Genomic DNA, 15217 nt, shown 5'->3' with positions numbered 1-15217 from the left:
ATAAGTGGCATTTCAGCCCATTGTTACTAGCTCTTGAAGAATTAATCAAATTCATGTTTACATAAATTGACATTTTGAAATAGGCTAACACTTCTCCAAGAATATCTGTGGAAATGCTTAAACCCAAAGCATTTTTTAGAGGATAAATCATTCATGACGAAAACACTAATAAGACTTTAGCTCAACCATTACACAAAAGGAAAGTTTGTAATGCAGTTGCAGAGGTCGATGCAGTTGGAACTAAGGAAATAATTGACATACTTAAGGAATAGAAAAACAGTTTATACACGTCAGATTGTAACATAATTGAAGTTTGTGCCAGTTTCCTCAATAGAATAGAAAGTGCAGCATGCTGATAGTTAAATTACCTCAGTTAATGCTAGCCATGTTTAAGGAAGTTAGAGAATATGATAATTGCTAGAGAATCTAAAATGAACAGCAAGCAATTTTTTTGGTACTTCTCCAGTAAAAGGATGGTGAAAGAGAATTTAAGAAACCTTAGGGCCACAAATGGAGAAATAATTGAAAATGAGAAGGAAATAGCAAATGAACTGAACAAATATTTACACCAAGGATTTATAAAGGAAGAAACAAGTGGAATGTCTCCTGCAAAAGTAAAAACAAACTGAGTTCTTCGATTAAAATCGAAAATTGAAGAGTCAGATGTACTTAATCTTTCTAGCTATCAAAAGCAAATTTTGAAAAGAGGTCATTAAAACACTTTTTTTTCTCAAAAGCTGTGTGTAGATCACAGCAAAAGCAACTGTTTTCAGTCCGCACTATGTTGTTCCTACAATGGCATCTTCCACCTGTGGCATCGGTGACCCAAGGAGCCTGTGCTAGTTGGATTGAAGTCAGGGCCAAGCCCGGGTATCCCCTTTGTTTCCAGGTGGCTTGTGCACCCTCCAGTGTGCGGGTCAGGTCTCACAGTAAGTGGACGTCATTCCGGAGCATTTCATCACAAAGGCCCTCATCTATTCCCAACAGGACTGTGTCAATAGCGAGCTTTTCCACAATGCACTTGAAGGTGTCCCCATGGATCCAGCTTTGTATCACGTACACTAAGTACTGGATCTGTCCTCATATAGGGCGATATGGGTCAGTGTGTCACCTTGACCAGTGGGCTCATAGCTGTGCGGAAGAGGACCTGTTGCTTCAGGAAGTCATAATCATTGAACCTTTCTGTAGAGAGGTTTTGCATGACCAGTAGGACCTCCCCAGTTAAACAATTAGGCCACAATAGCTGCCCAGGCTCCCCTGTCCCAGCGCATCAATGTTGCCATGCTTTTGAAGCAAAATAGGAAGCACTCTCGGTCATCCGAGGAAGCCATCTTCACCAGCAAATCCCTGTGGAGTGTGAAGACAGGAGCGCCCGCAGGAGCCTCATTACGTGCCTCTGGGGGTTCCATTAGTGCAAGACCCCACTCCTGGTACCATGTGACGTGAGAGTTGGTACCTTGTACCCCAAAGACGAGGCTGAGTCTCAGTACCAGCTTTATTCAATTTGAAACAGGAACAGCAAGATCGATTATTGTTGTGGGATCTACCATTCTACTATACACAAATACAGCAAACCGGCAAGGTCGGGCCCAGGTAAATGGCTACGTTATAATGTTCACTGCATCACCCATTAGGTGACCAGCGCTTTGCGTGGGGCAGCAGTCAGCGTGTAATTGTTTCTGTGGTGCTGCAAATCTGCAGTTGCCTTGGTGACGGACAAGCAGCCCTCCACAGATGCGGCAGTGGCACTTGTGCATGTTGTCCCATTGGGGAGGGTCTCAAAAGAGTTCAGAAGTCTCACAATATGAAGACGTTAAATGTAACAACATGAATCTTTGGCAAGCTTATGATATATTCAGACATTAACGTACCAGACTTAGCCCCTGTTCTTGGGGAAAATATTGTGATGAAAGGCACACTCGATTAAAGACCAGGTTTGTAAGCGTCTGCATCTTTAGAACAATCAAGACGAAAATGTGCCATCCAGCTCAACAAAGCTCACTAGTCCTGCCCACTTAATTCTCCTAAAATAACATTGTCTAATTTTGAAAGTCCCCAAATTCCTACTGTCTACCATACTACTTGGTAGCTTATTGCACATGTCTGTTATTCTCAGTTAAAAAAAAAAAAACACATTTCCTAATGTTTGTACAGGAGAAAGTAGGGTGAAATGACACCTTTTATTGGCTAACTAAATAGATTACAAATGCAAGCTTTCGAGGCAGCTAAGGCCCCTTCATCAGGCAAGTGTTGCTCAATCTTATCTTCCATTAATTTACCTGAGATGCATAATAAGCTTACTGGCCTATAGTTATTTGGATCTGCTCGGTCGGCACTTTTGATATAATGGGATCATATGTGCCATTTTCCAGTCGTCTGGAATTTCCCCAGTGCCCAGTGAGTTCCTAAAATATGCATCAAGTGTCTATATATGTATTCACTAAAAGAGTTTATGTACGTACCCTCTATTTCAGTGAAAAACTCATCAATAAGCATAGGTTCCCAAGACACAAGTCCATTGCAGGGCAACAACAAACACACGTGCACACTAGGGCCATTTTGTCAAAGCCAGTTCACCTAACTTAAATCAGGTTAAAGTTTAGAAAGTTTAGTACAGAAGTTTTTGCAAAGGCAGAGTGATGGTGTAGAACTCACTTAAAAATGTTGTCTTCAGTACTTATATTACCACATTTCAGCACAGGTAACTCATCCATTATTAATAAATCCAATAATTGGCTTATGGTGCTCTAATCTACTCTATCCAATGCTCTTCCTTTTGTATGTGTCTGCACAACGTTCTACCGAAAATGCAGTGTTCATGTGGCTTACCTCTTTCAAATATCTATGGGTTTTATTAAAATACAACACAATGCAATCGTATGTCCTGTTTTCACTACACTGCCACAAAGGGTGAGTTTCATACTGTAGGCTATGTAAAATAATAACACAGAATAAAACACCTGAAAAGTATGACCCATTTAGGAAAACATAATGATATCATTTGAGTGCGCATTTGTTTAGTTATTACAAGCCATGGCAAACCCTCACTGCTAAAGAGAAACAGAATTAAAGAAGCAAAAGTTAGGATAATATCCTGACTATATCAAATTGGGGGTTGTTCTAATGGTGCCTACTGTGAGCAGGAAAAGTATCATTACCTCATGAAAATATTACCAAGAATCTGTTATAAAATTAATTTTTTCAACTTATTTTTGTTGTTCCCATAAGCTCCATTATAAAATGCAAGAGTGGGCCAATTACTTTAAGTTTATAAAATATAATTCATTTTAGAATGCAATCTGATGCAGCACATCAGTATATACCATGACTGTGAAGAAATTACTTCAACTTGAAATATACCAAACATCCTTCAACTTCATATTTTTAATTAATTTGTTATAATTGAATTAAACTAAGGATTTTTTTGACTTGTTCCTTGTTTAATCATTTTTTGAATGGTTCAAATGCCTTTTTCTTGTTTATTTGAATTGGGCAATTCCTTTGGCACTGATTCTGACAACTCTAATTAGGTCTATCTATTTTCTGGTTGTTTTCTCATTTTCCAGAAAAAAAAACGTAACTATTCCAAGGTGGTCTTTACAGAACAGGAATTTCATAATTTGGCAAGAACTTCTAGCATCAGTCAAGGAAGGAAAATTTCCCCTGAGTGTGTCATTTAGTTCATATTTAATGCAATTTCTTTTAAGGTAATTTAATGGAAATTCAGATTGAACTATACTTTATTCAGTGCTAGTTACAGAGATGTAAAATCACATAGTGTGTGGAATATTTGTAGTTTGGTTTTTATTAAAGATAATCCCTTTTACTTGATTTATAGGGCAATGTAAAAGCGTCAGGCTAAATGAATCACAACATTCTATCTAAGCGGAGTATCCAGATTATGTATTTGAAATAACAAATTTAATTATAACTGCTTAATTTCCTCATGAACATACCTTTTTAAACTTTTAAGCAATTTTTATGATCTGCCTCTCTTTGTATTCATAAAGCACTTTCAATGTCATGGGCCATACAATAGATAGATCAATGGAGTGATATACATTAAATATATGTAAATGGACCAAGTACAGCCCACCACTTTTCCATCCTGTCGCATCTTATATTGGATCCTGGAGAATGTCATCACCCATATTAAAAGCTTTTGCTATGAAACGAACAAATTACAATTCTGGATTGAGTCTACTTTTTCAGCATATTGTACTGTATGTAAAGGAATATTGTTTATTTATGAATAAAATTAACTTTAGATGTTCAATAAAAACATATTTTGGTATCATTGAAATGTTTTAGAAGAATTTTGGTACGATACAGTGCAATAAGACCATATTCAAACTCTTCACTTTCTGTACACTTTATAGCATTTTAAATGAATACAGTTGCCATTTTTGATAATTTCTGTAATTTAATTTAATTACTCTTGAGACCAGCAACGGCTCAGTGCAGTGAATACACTTGACCCTAGTATTCATAGTTTTCATACTCTTTTTTTTCTGTACATTTAGCATTCGGTTGCTCGGAGGTTTATGCACTTGCTGCTTCCTGAGCAGCTCATCTTTTCTCCGCCCTATTGGCCCACTTCTTCTCTTCTTTTGTCGTCATCTTTTCGCATTAAAACTGATTAAGTCAGTGTTTGTGTTGCAATTGTCTAGTATGTTTTCCTTAATTTTTCATTTAAGCTGGCACCTAAATCTTTAATCTGCCTCAAGAATGATTTTAGATATGAAGAGGTAGCGGAAGTGACTGTGAAAATGGTAGGGATGAGAACGGTTCCTGTATGCATGCGCTGCATGGCCGCCCTGGTGGCTGCAGCTGAGAATGGGTCCTACAATAAAATAAAATAAAAATAAAAAGAGGAATAACTTTGGAGGTCAATCATCACCCCGAAAGCAGATAGTAGACGTCACATAGTATATGTGTATCAAATTTCAGGTCAATAGGTCAGTTTGTGAGCTACAGGTGTTTTAAAATCTTGGACAGACAAACTAACAGCTATAGTAGCATATTATATATAAAGATGTGTCTAGAGCTTTATTGGAAGTCCGCCAGTGGCAAACTGAATTGATTGGACAGGCACACACCTGTGTAGATAAAATTCCACAATTCAAACTGCATGTCAAGACAAAAATCAAGCCCTTAAATCTGAAGAACTGTCTGTAGACCACCTGGGGCAAGGGTATATGAAACCTTTTCTAAAGCTTAGTGTGTTCCCAGGAGAACAGTGGCCTCAATAATTGTGAAGTAAATTAAGTTTAGACCCCCTAGAGTTGGCCATATGGCCAAAATGAGTACCCATGCAAGAACGGTCTTGGTCTCGACATGACGATTCCTGATGAAGAACCAAATTGTCAATCTGACAGAGCTTCGTCTCTTCTGAGATGGGAGAACCTGTCAGAGGGATGATCAGTCACTGCTCATTACCTACCTTATACTATCCCAATGGTGAAGCAAGGTAGTAGCACCATTAGGCTTTGGGGGTGCTTCTCTGCAGCAGGACACAGAGACTTGTCAAATACAGAGAGATCCCAGAAGAAAATTTGTTCCAGAGTGCACTCAACCTCAGGCTTGGATGATGGTGCACCTTTCAATACAACAATGACCTGAAGCATGCAGCCAAGACAATAATGCTGAAGCAGCTTTTGGACCAAAGCATGACTTCATGTGAAAGGGTTTTTAAAGTTGTGTGATACTTTTATTTAACCAGAGGAATTCAGTTAATAATAGTGTTGCAAAAGATCCATATATTTTGAATGTTTTGAGTACACAACTGGATGACTTGTTTCGATATGACAGTAAAGTTGTACGTGCAATGCTAGGGTACCTCTGGTCAAATCTATAAAGAGAATTTAACACAGCCTCTCTAGGGTACAACTATAAATAAGCTATATTTAATATTCAGTACATGTTTATTTTCTGAGTTTTAACAGGAGAAAAAAATGCAAAGGTTATGACCTTTTCAGTCAATATACAATAAACGTGCTATGACAGAAATCACATCCAAATGTCTTTTTTTTTCTAGCTTAGAAATACCTTTAGGTCTATTTACAGAAGCCCAAACATAGGACTGGATATAAGTTGCACAATACCTGTACTGTTCATGAATTATTCAGTACACAAGACCTGCAGAGAAGTGAACTTTCCTGTTCTATACACTAATTTTACAACTGATTTCGGTTTCGTAGCTTATGGTAGACACTATTTTATTAATATAATGTCACTAGTTGCATAAAGGGATACATGTTTACATCATACTTTATTTGAAACTAAGTTAGCACTTGTAAGGCTATACTACAGATATAATATGGATTAGACCAAGTATTGTGGGTGGGGCTGATATAAATAACTCGAAGAGTTTTACAGAAAGCAAAACTACTGTAGGTAGTTTTATGTCAAACAGAAAGTCAGATTAACTGTGCAGCAGGTGTGACACAGCTTCCACATAATAGCCTTTAAGTACTTCCCAAAATATTGGACTTTTAAGTATCACCATACTAAGGAAAATAATACCAGGTGGAATATACCTATATAAATAAGAATTTATATATTCTTATTTAGAGGAAGTATTATCCAGATTTACTTAAAATTCCCAGTCATAAAAAGGAAAACATTGATAATGATGCAAAAATGCAAATAATATAAAACCACTTTCAAGTAACTCCCTTTCATGAAACATTAATCCAGAGTGCTTCCTGGAATCCGTTTTCCTTAATGCTTCATTGGAAATTTCACTGCTTCTTGTCATGGTAACTTTTTTTCTGGTCCTAAGAAACTTCTCCCATGTTGATCTTATGCTATGGGCAGAGCACTGCACAAACTCATCTACACCTGGGTCATATGTTGTCTTTTAATTTTACATCATGATTTAAACTGTCAGATGTAATGAATGGAACATAAGAATAGTTTACTTGAAGGTTCATGTTATTTTCTAATTTTCTAATGTAAATTATTGCACACTCAAAAAATGTATTCTTTTTTTGCTATTTTACCTCATGATTCCTTTTAAAATACAACAGAAGCATGTTTGTTTTTTGCTTTCAGGTCTTTATGATTTTAATGGTACAGCTCATGGTCACTTTTGGTGTTGTGGCCCTCTTTACTTTCTGGTGAGTTGTGATGTTACATTTTTCTCTTTCTGTTTATTTGCTTATCTAAAGAAGTGTATTACATGCTTTATTTTTTCTAGTTTAGAAGATAGTATAAACAGTAGTATGAAAACATGTTTGCCCCTTCCTCATTTCCTCTACTATTGAAGTCTTTTGACATTAAATGGCTCAGTTCTTCAGCCAAAAATATAATAATAAATTTACGCACCAGAGTGAACAAATAACACATTTGTTTTAATTTATCAAATGAACAAAGTTATCCAGCAGCAACTGCCACTGTATTGCCACATAATTAAATTAGGAGTACACTAATCCCACTTTTTCTATTCCAATATGTAGGTTCAGGATATCAGCTGATGATATGTACCAGTATAATATTTATGTTCTTCAGCGTAAACTGATTGGAGTCATTTTTTGTGCATAAGGTGACATGAATATATAACTAAACTAGACATTAAGCCTGTTACAATAACGTGAGCTAGAACTGTAGTGCATAAACATTAGTAGGAACAGTCTATATTAAATGGCAAGGGACCTTGACCTCATTCTGTTTGTTGTCTTAATTTTTTTTGTTAAAAATATTTTTGCAAGAAGCCTAAAGTAAAATAATAATAACAATAAAATAGAAACGTATATGACAATACAGTAAGTATAATTAATATTGCCTTAGTGTAAAACTTTGTAACAATCTGTAATACACAATATCTGAAAAAGATATTTAGGAAAAATGTGCTATTTTTTTTACCTCATGAAATGTTTCTATAAAATTTTATTATAGACAACATTTCTTGTAAATATTCTGTCCGAGTTTGGCAAAAGTTTGCCTTGTTCAGGACCATCTACAACCTTGATAACAACATCTGGAAAACTTCTAGCTCTTGATAATGCAACATATAACTGACCATGGCTGAATACTGGTTCTGGCAATTAAATACCAACTTTTTCTAAGGTTTGCTCTTGTGAGTCTTTCTCTTTTAGCGTTTTTCTGATGCTCATTTTCTTTTTCTTCAATCGATGTATTTGCTCGTATTTTTCTTTGTCTTTCAGCCTTTCTTTTGTTGATGTTTACTTGTTGAGCTGAACGTTCTTCCAGGAGAAGTTGCTTATATAGGATTTGATTGTGTGTGTCTTTTGTCCTACTTGACATGTCCTTTTTTTGGGTGGCATATTGTTAGTAGATACTTCCGTAATATTTTCTCTTACAGTAATACTGGCTTGTATGTGGCTGTAATATGCGTCATTGTATTGTGTGCCTTTAATATTCTCTCGCAGTAATACTGGTTTGTATTTCCGTAAAATGGCTGTAATGTTCTATGACAGTAATACTGGCGTTGTCCGTAATATGACTTTAATTTTCTGTCACAACAGTGGGCAATCAGCAGATTGTCCCCAGCAACTGATGTAATGTGTGGCGTGTAGCTGATAATCGTGCCTGTGGCATCTCCTCAGCAAGTACTGTGCAGTTCCCCAGCAAGTATTTTAAACTGTGGTGGCGTGCAGCTGATTATTGTATGTGTGGCATCTCCCCAGCAATGGATTTTATGTGCGCGGTCACGACTACCCAGTTAGCACTCTCCTCAGCAATGATGTTCTTTATTTCCTTATCATGTGTGGCCGCAGCTAGGCCATTCACTGTGTGCCCAGCTTCCAGACACACACACTTGGACACCTGGACACACACAGGGGTTTTATTAAAGAGGATATCACTTAAGTATTAAAGAAGAGAAAATAAATATATATGAATGAAAATGAAAGTAACAACTTTATTTTTGTTAGGGTACTGGATGATACCACAAAATAAACAGTAATTGTAATTCAGTGTGATCTTTCAATTCAACAGTAAATTTGTAAAATATAAACACTCATCAAGACTGGAATTATAATTGTAGTTCAGAATGCAGACGATTAGTACAACAAAAAAAATTATTAAACTAAAACCATAACATTTAAAATTAATTGGCTGGAAAATACAGTTAGTACTAAAGAAGTTCAATAGCAACCTACTGTTTATATTTAAAAAAAAAAAAAAAAGCATCGATGTTGGATCAGTCATGTCCTCCATCAACTACTATAAAATTCAATATATCGGATTGGTGTATCTCTAAATTAAATCAACCCAATTAAAGGCATAAGTGGGACTAGTTGATTGATTACTATCAGAACGGCTCAATATAAACTCTACTCTGCCAACACAAAGATACGAAAAGTTCAAAATGCCGTGATCTAAAGAAATTCCTAGAGAGAGTAGGGAAAAACATTGTTCATATCAAACTCTGGGTAAATATCATGAGTGCATACTGTCAAAACAGAAGACATTTTGGACAGAAATGAATCTTCCCAGGAGAGGTCAGCCTCCTAAAATGACCCCAAGGGTACATTATAAAATTATTTACAAAGTCACAAAAGATCACAAAAAAATCCAGAGAACTACGTTTATCTTACCTCAGCAAAAGTCCTCCTCTTTCATTTGTCTGAAGCAGCCCCTAGTATTTACTTGAATATTATTTTAACAGGTGAGACAAAAGTGCAAGTTTTTGAATGAAATGGATTCCATTATTTGAGGCGTAAAATAAACACAGCATTTCACCGTTTGGTATGGAGATTCTTTGCTGCGTTTGAACATGGGCATCTGTAATTTAAGAAACCATGATTTTGTTTTTATCTGAAAATTCTTAAGGAGAGTGTGTAGCCATGAGCTGAGTTTGATGCATATTTTGGACATGCAGGAAGGCAGTTATCTAATAGCAAAAAATAAAGTGCACATTAAAACAGCTAAAAATAAGAAAAAAATAATTTTTGGACTGGTCTAGTCAAGGTCCAGACTGAACACAAATGCAGTAGTAGGACTTGAAATTAGCAGTTTATTCTCAAAAAACCAATGAGTGTATTTAAAATAAAGTGGTTCTGCAAAGATGAGTACACATAAATTTATCAACATAACATGAACGACTATATTTTAAAGGAAGTAATAGCATGTTTTTTCCTTTAAAATAAAACTGGTGCACATGCATTCAAAAGTCTGAGGTCACTTTTTGATAGAAACTGATATCTTTTATTATCAAGTTGCCATTAAACTTATTTACAAATATAGGCAAGACATTACTAGTGCTTATAATGGCTATTACTATTTAAAATGATTGATTTTTAATTTATTACTCACATATGGCTGCAAAGCCCCATGTTTAACAGCAATTCCTTCTGTGCCCTAATGGTAAACCCCCTTAGCTTAGCCTTAATTAGTCCTGTTTACATGATAATTGGTTATTAGAGAAACTTCTGCAATTGAACCCTGAAATGAACTTTAGGAATGGCAGTACTTTGTAACCCAAGTGAACAGAATAACAATTTTCATCAGTGCTAATTTAAATAGGTGTCAGATTTGACTTTATTATGTTTATATATTTGCTTCTTTCTGCAGTGAACAAGTCAAACAATTTGTACAGTTCAACCGGATCCTATATCTTGCTTCATAGTAAGTACCAGTTCAATCAGTACCTTTCTTTGTACACCTTATGGGCCTTCATTTTTTATCAGTTAATTCAAAGTTCTGATTTCTGGCTTTTATCTTTTATTTCCTTGTCAATTATTGTGTAATGAAATTAAAGTTTCTGCTCTGAAAGAAATTGTGATAATTAGTAAACTATAATGCAAAAAATTAATCAATAGTGAGAACAGGCTAAATTATATATATCATTCATAACAGAAGTATTTAGTCTTAGAATTTTAGGAAGAAAACAACACGATTTCTGCTGTTTATGTGATTACAGGTGGAGACACCTGTATATCATACCACGTGTTTGCCTTTGCAGTATGTAAATATTTTTTTTCTCCACATTACTATTAATTCCAAAGAAAATTGTTAATAAAATATTCTAATTTATATATATAACAAACTGGCAGCGCTTTTAGGTTTATGCTGCTAATGATTTTATTGGTAAGGTGTCGGTCTTTCTAACTGCCAAGGGAATACAGTTGCGTGCCTGTGGTTTCCATCTACCTCACACCTAGCGCAAATGCTAACCAGGCGATAGCCGAACTCTACGAGATCATCAGCAAACTACGCACCCCAAGGCATTTTTCATTATTTCTGGACACTTCAATCATGCCAACTTGAAGTCAGTTCTCCCAAAATTCTTCCAGAATGTGAACTTTGCTACTAGAGGGGGAAGCTGTCTGGACAATGTTTACACGAGTACTCCTGGTACCTACAAGGCCCTACCCCGCTCCCACCTTGACTACTTAGACCATATCATCGTTTTTATGGTTCCTGCATACAATTCCCTGCTGAAGCGCACTAACCCAGCCCGCAAGAACATCAGAGTGTGGCAGGTTGGTGCTGTTTCAGCTCTCCAAGACTGCTTCGAATTGACAAACTGGGACATTTTAAGGTTGGCTGCTATGGATGGTGACTCCATCAATCTGGAGGAGTACACAGACTCTGTGACTGGTTAAATCTCCAAATGCCTAGAAGATTTTACTGTTACAAAGGATGTTACCACAAGAGCCAACTAAAAGCCCTGGATGACAAGAGAAATGCACAAGCTGCTCAAGATCAGAAATGCAGACTTCAGATCTGGAGACAAGGCCATCCTCGGGGTGACCAGAGCCAACCTGTCTCCCGCTATAAGGAGAGCTAAGTGGGCCTACACGCAGAGGATTAACAAACACTTCAGCAGCACCAGAGACGTATATCGTATGTGGCAGGGCGCTCAGACAATTACAAACTACAAGCCCATCCCGCACAGCAGCAATGGTGATGCCTCTGTTCCAGATGAGGTGAACAACTTCTTCGCATGGTTTGAGTCGCAGAACAAAGAGCCTGTGAGAAAAGCAACACCTCCCTCAACTGACCAGGTACTCTGTCTCCCTATAACTGACGTGAAGAGGACTATCCAGAGTCAATCCACGCAAGGCTGCAGGACCTGACAACATACCTGGTCGTGGGCTCAAAGAATGTGCCAGTCACCTAGATAGTGTCCTCACAGACATCTTTAACACATCTCTGAGCAATTCGTCAGTCCCAGCATGCTTCAAGTCGACCGCCATCATACCAGTGCCGAAGAAGTCATCAGTGACATGCTTGAATGACTACCAAACAGTTGCACTCACGCCACTCATGCTTCAAAAGGTTAGTCATGTCACACACAAAGACTAATCTCCCTGCCTCCCTTGACCCTCTTCAGTTTGCATACCGCTCAAACAGGTCAACTGAGGATGCCATATGCTCTGCCCTTCACCTCACCCTGACATATATCTGGATAAAAAAGACACATATGTCAGGATGCTATTTATAGACTTTAGCTCTGCCTTCAACACAAATCATCCCTCAAAAGCTGGTTGTAAAACTGAGCAGGTTCGGCCTGAACACCACCCTCTGCAATTGGATCCTGGACTTCTTGACAGAGAGACCCCAGTCAGTTTGGATGGGCTGCAACACTTCCAGCAACATCACACTGAGCACTGGAGCGCTGCAGGGCTGCATGCTTAGTCCGCTGCTGTTCACCCTGCTGACTCACGACTGCACAGCCATGCACAACACCAACCACATCATCAAGTTTGCGGATGATACAACGGTGCTGGGACTGATAAGCAGAGATGATGAAACAGTATACAGAGATGAGGTGGAATGGCTGTCTTCATGGTGTGAAGACAACAATCCATCTCTCAATGTTGAGAAGACAAAAGAGATAATCGTGGACTTCAGAAAATCACATCCTGCCCACATCCCACTCAGCATCAACAGTTTAAATGTGGAGAATGCTAGGAATACCAAGTTCCTCGGTGTGCACATAACTGAGGAACTTGCGTGGACACATAACACCTCATCACTAATCGGATAAGCCCTTCAGAGACTTCACTTCCTTAGGCGGCTGAAGCGAGCAAGTCTTCCCCCTTCCATCCTCACCATGTTTATACAGAGGCACAATTGAGAGTGTTCTGACCAGCTGCATCACTGTCTGGTATGGCAACTGCAACATATCCAACCACAAGTGCCTGCAAAGGATAGTGAAGACAGCAGAGAACATTATTGGGGTGCTTCTCCCTTCACTAAAGGACATATTTTACAAACACAGTGTCCGCAAGGCCTGTAGCATTGTGCAGGACCCGTTACACCCCTCACATGGACTTTTCACACTTCTGCCATCCAAGAGAAGATACTGCAGCATCAAAGCCAGATCTGCCAGGCTGCAGGAGAGTTTTTACCCCCAAGTTGTCAGACTCCTTAACACCATGCTGCCCCCTGGGATATTCCACACTGCCTCTACCACCTCTAAAAACAAAACTTTTTTATACATGCAAGCCACTTTCCTGCAAAGACAATTGTGCATGTAGAAAAAGAACTGAAAAATCTCATACTGACCTTTTAAGTATTTTGACACTGTTGATATCCTTTTGCTGTGAAACATTCTGACCTGTCATTGTTTACACATGTCTTAAACAACTGTTATCATACACTGATAATTTCTGTATTATCTATATTTATTTATTTATTTATTTATTATATTACATATCTATTGACTATATTTATGTATCTAGATTGCAAATACCATACATTGCATCAGTGTTCATATTGCTAACTACACATCAATATTGCTGCTACTTCTTTGTCTTGTCTTTGCACAATTTCTTGTTTGTGTTTTAATTTTAAATTTAAATATAAATTCTATTTTTAATTTATTATTTACACGTCAAATTGTTACACTGTGGATCCTGAGCTTCGCAATTTCATCTATCTGTATACTTGTAAATGGTTGAGATGGCAATAAAGTTCACTTTGACTTTACAGACCTGTGTATTTTTGTACTTTAAATATTACATATTATTTATTTACAGTATTACGTTCATGGGGACATATTTGGCACTTGTTTGCAGTACTAATGCCAGGTAAGAACTTTCACTATCTGATCTAGTCAATGCAAAAATTATGTGTCTGAATCTTTCAGTTGCAGATATATGCACATACTCAGAATGAATGATGAATATAACAAATATTGATTTTTTATTTGCTTCATGACATTTGTAATCATGCCAGATTGGCTTTTACCAGTCTTTTGGATTTTATACATTGCCTTTTATTGTGAACATTGCTACTAATTTAGTTACAGAGACACTATAAAAAATTGGAAAAAATGGAATGCGCTGAATATTCCCTTTTAAGACGAGAAAGAGTGTTTGAACTTAAACTGTTAAATTCATTTGTGCAATAAATAATGTAACATTTTGTACATTATTTAAGATATTTCAAAGAAAATTTAACTTTTCCAAACAGCTTTAATTGAAAAATAAAGTGTGCTAGATTTCAGCAAAACTACTCCATCTGCTCAAATCTAATAAATTAATCACTTTGGGAAATGCTATAGAATGTACCTAGAACATTTTATCTGTTGATAGCTCAGTGCAGTATTAGCAGTCTAAATGTAAGTTAAGAAAAAATTTTCTCAGCATATGTAATTCTCTTAAGATTTTTCATTTAAGGAAAGATTAAGGGTAAAGTGATTATTCTTATTCATGGCGCCTGTGAATGATGAAAGATTACGTGTTGATTAATTCATATAAGTAAGAATTTCCCCATGCAGACATGGGGTAAACATACAAACTCCAAGAAAGGAGGACCCAGGATGCAAACCCTGGTCTCCTTACTATAAGGCAGCAGCACTACGACTGTGCCAGTGTGTTCCCCACAGAGGATGAAATGCAATAAATAGTTAGCAAGAACGTCCTTTCTTTGAACTTCTCCATCCATCCTTCCATACATTTATTTTTAAAGCTTCTTATCCATGGTTGTAGACAGGAGGTGGCTAAACTGGAAGCACTGTTTGCCAGACAATCGCAGGGTACGTTCACACACCCAAATTAATTCATATTGGGCCAATTTTGAGATAACAGCAACTCAGGTAAACATAGGTAGGCCATGCAAACTGCACATAGGCCATGCCCATAAAAGATTTCAAGCACAGGACTCTTGAGCTGTGAGGCGGCAGCATTTAATAACGTCCCATGTCTGTCCCATGTTTATTTGTATTACTCCTTCTAGAGTGTGGTAATTTAAACTTTGAAAAATAAAGCATCATTTAGTGGGGTAATCAGATTAGTAA

General features: G+C 37.1%; 1 protein-coding gene across 2 annotated transcripts in view; it reads left to right on the top strand.

Moving 5' to 3' along the window:
* The window catches only part of faim2a (Fas apoptotic inhibitory molecule 2a), a 113567-nt gene that overhangs the window by 63645 nt on the left and 34705 nt on the right, over positions 1-15217 (top strand). For both annotated transcript variants that reach the window (XM_039753224.1, XM_039753225.1), the window contains exons 4-6: positions 7057-7121; positions 10540-10593; positions 13956-14006. In XM_039753224.1, the coding sequence (XP_039609158.1) occupies positions 7057-7121; positions 10540-10593; positions 13956-14006 (170 nt within the window). The remainder of the gene's footprint in view (positions 1-7056; positions 7122-10539; positions 10594-13955; positions 14007-15217) is intronic.

The sequence above is a fragment of the Polypterus senegalus genome, chromosome 5 (genome assembly GCF_016835505.1).
Source record: "Polypterus senegalus isolate Bchr_013 chromosome 5, ASM1683550v1, whole genome shotgun sequence".
In the NCBI taxonomy this organism is placed as follows: domain Eukaryota; kingdom Metazoa; phylum Chordata; class Cladistia; order Polypteriformes; family Polypteridae; genus Polypterus; species Polypterus senegalus.
Note: the sequence above shows the minus strand (reverse complement) of the source record. Positions and strands in the feature narration are given on the sequence as shown.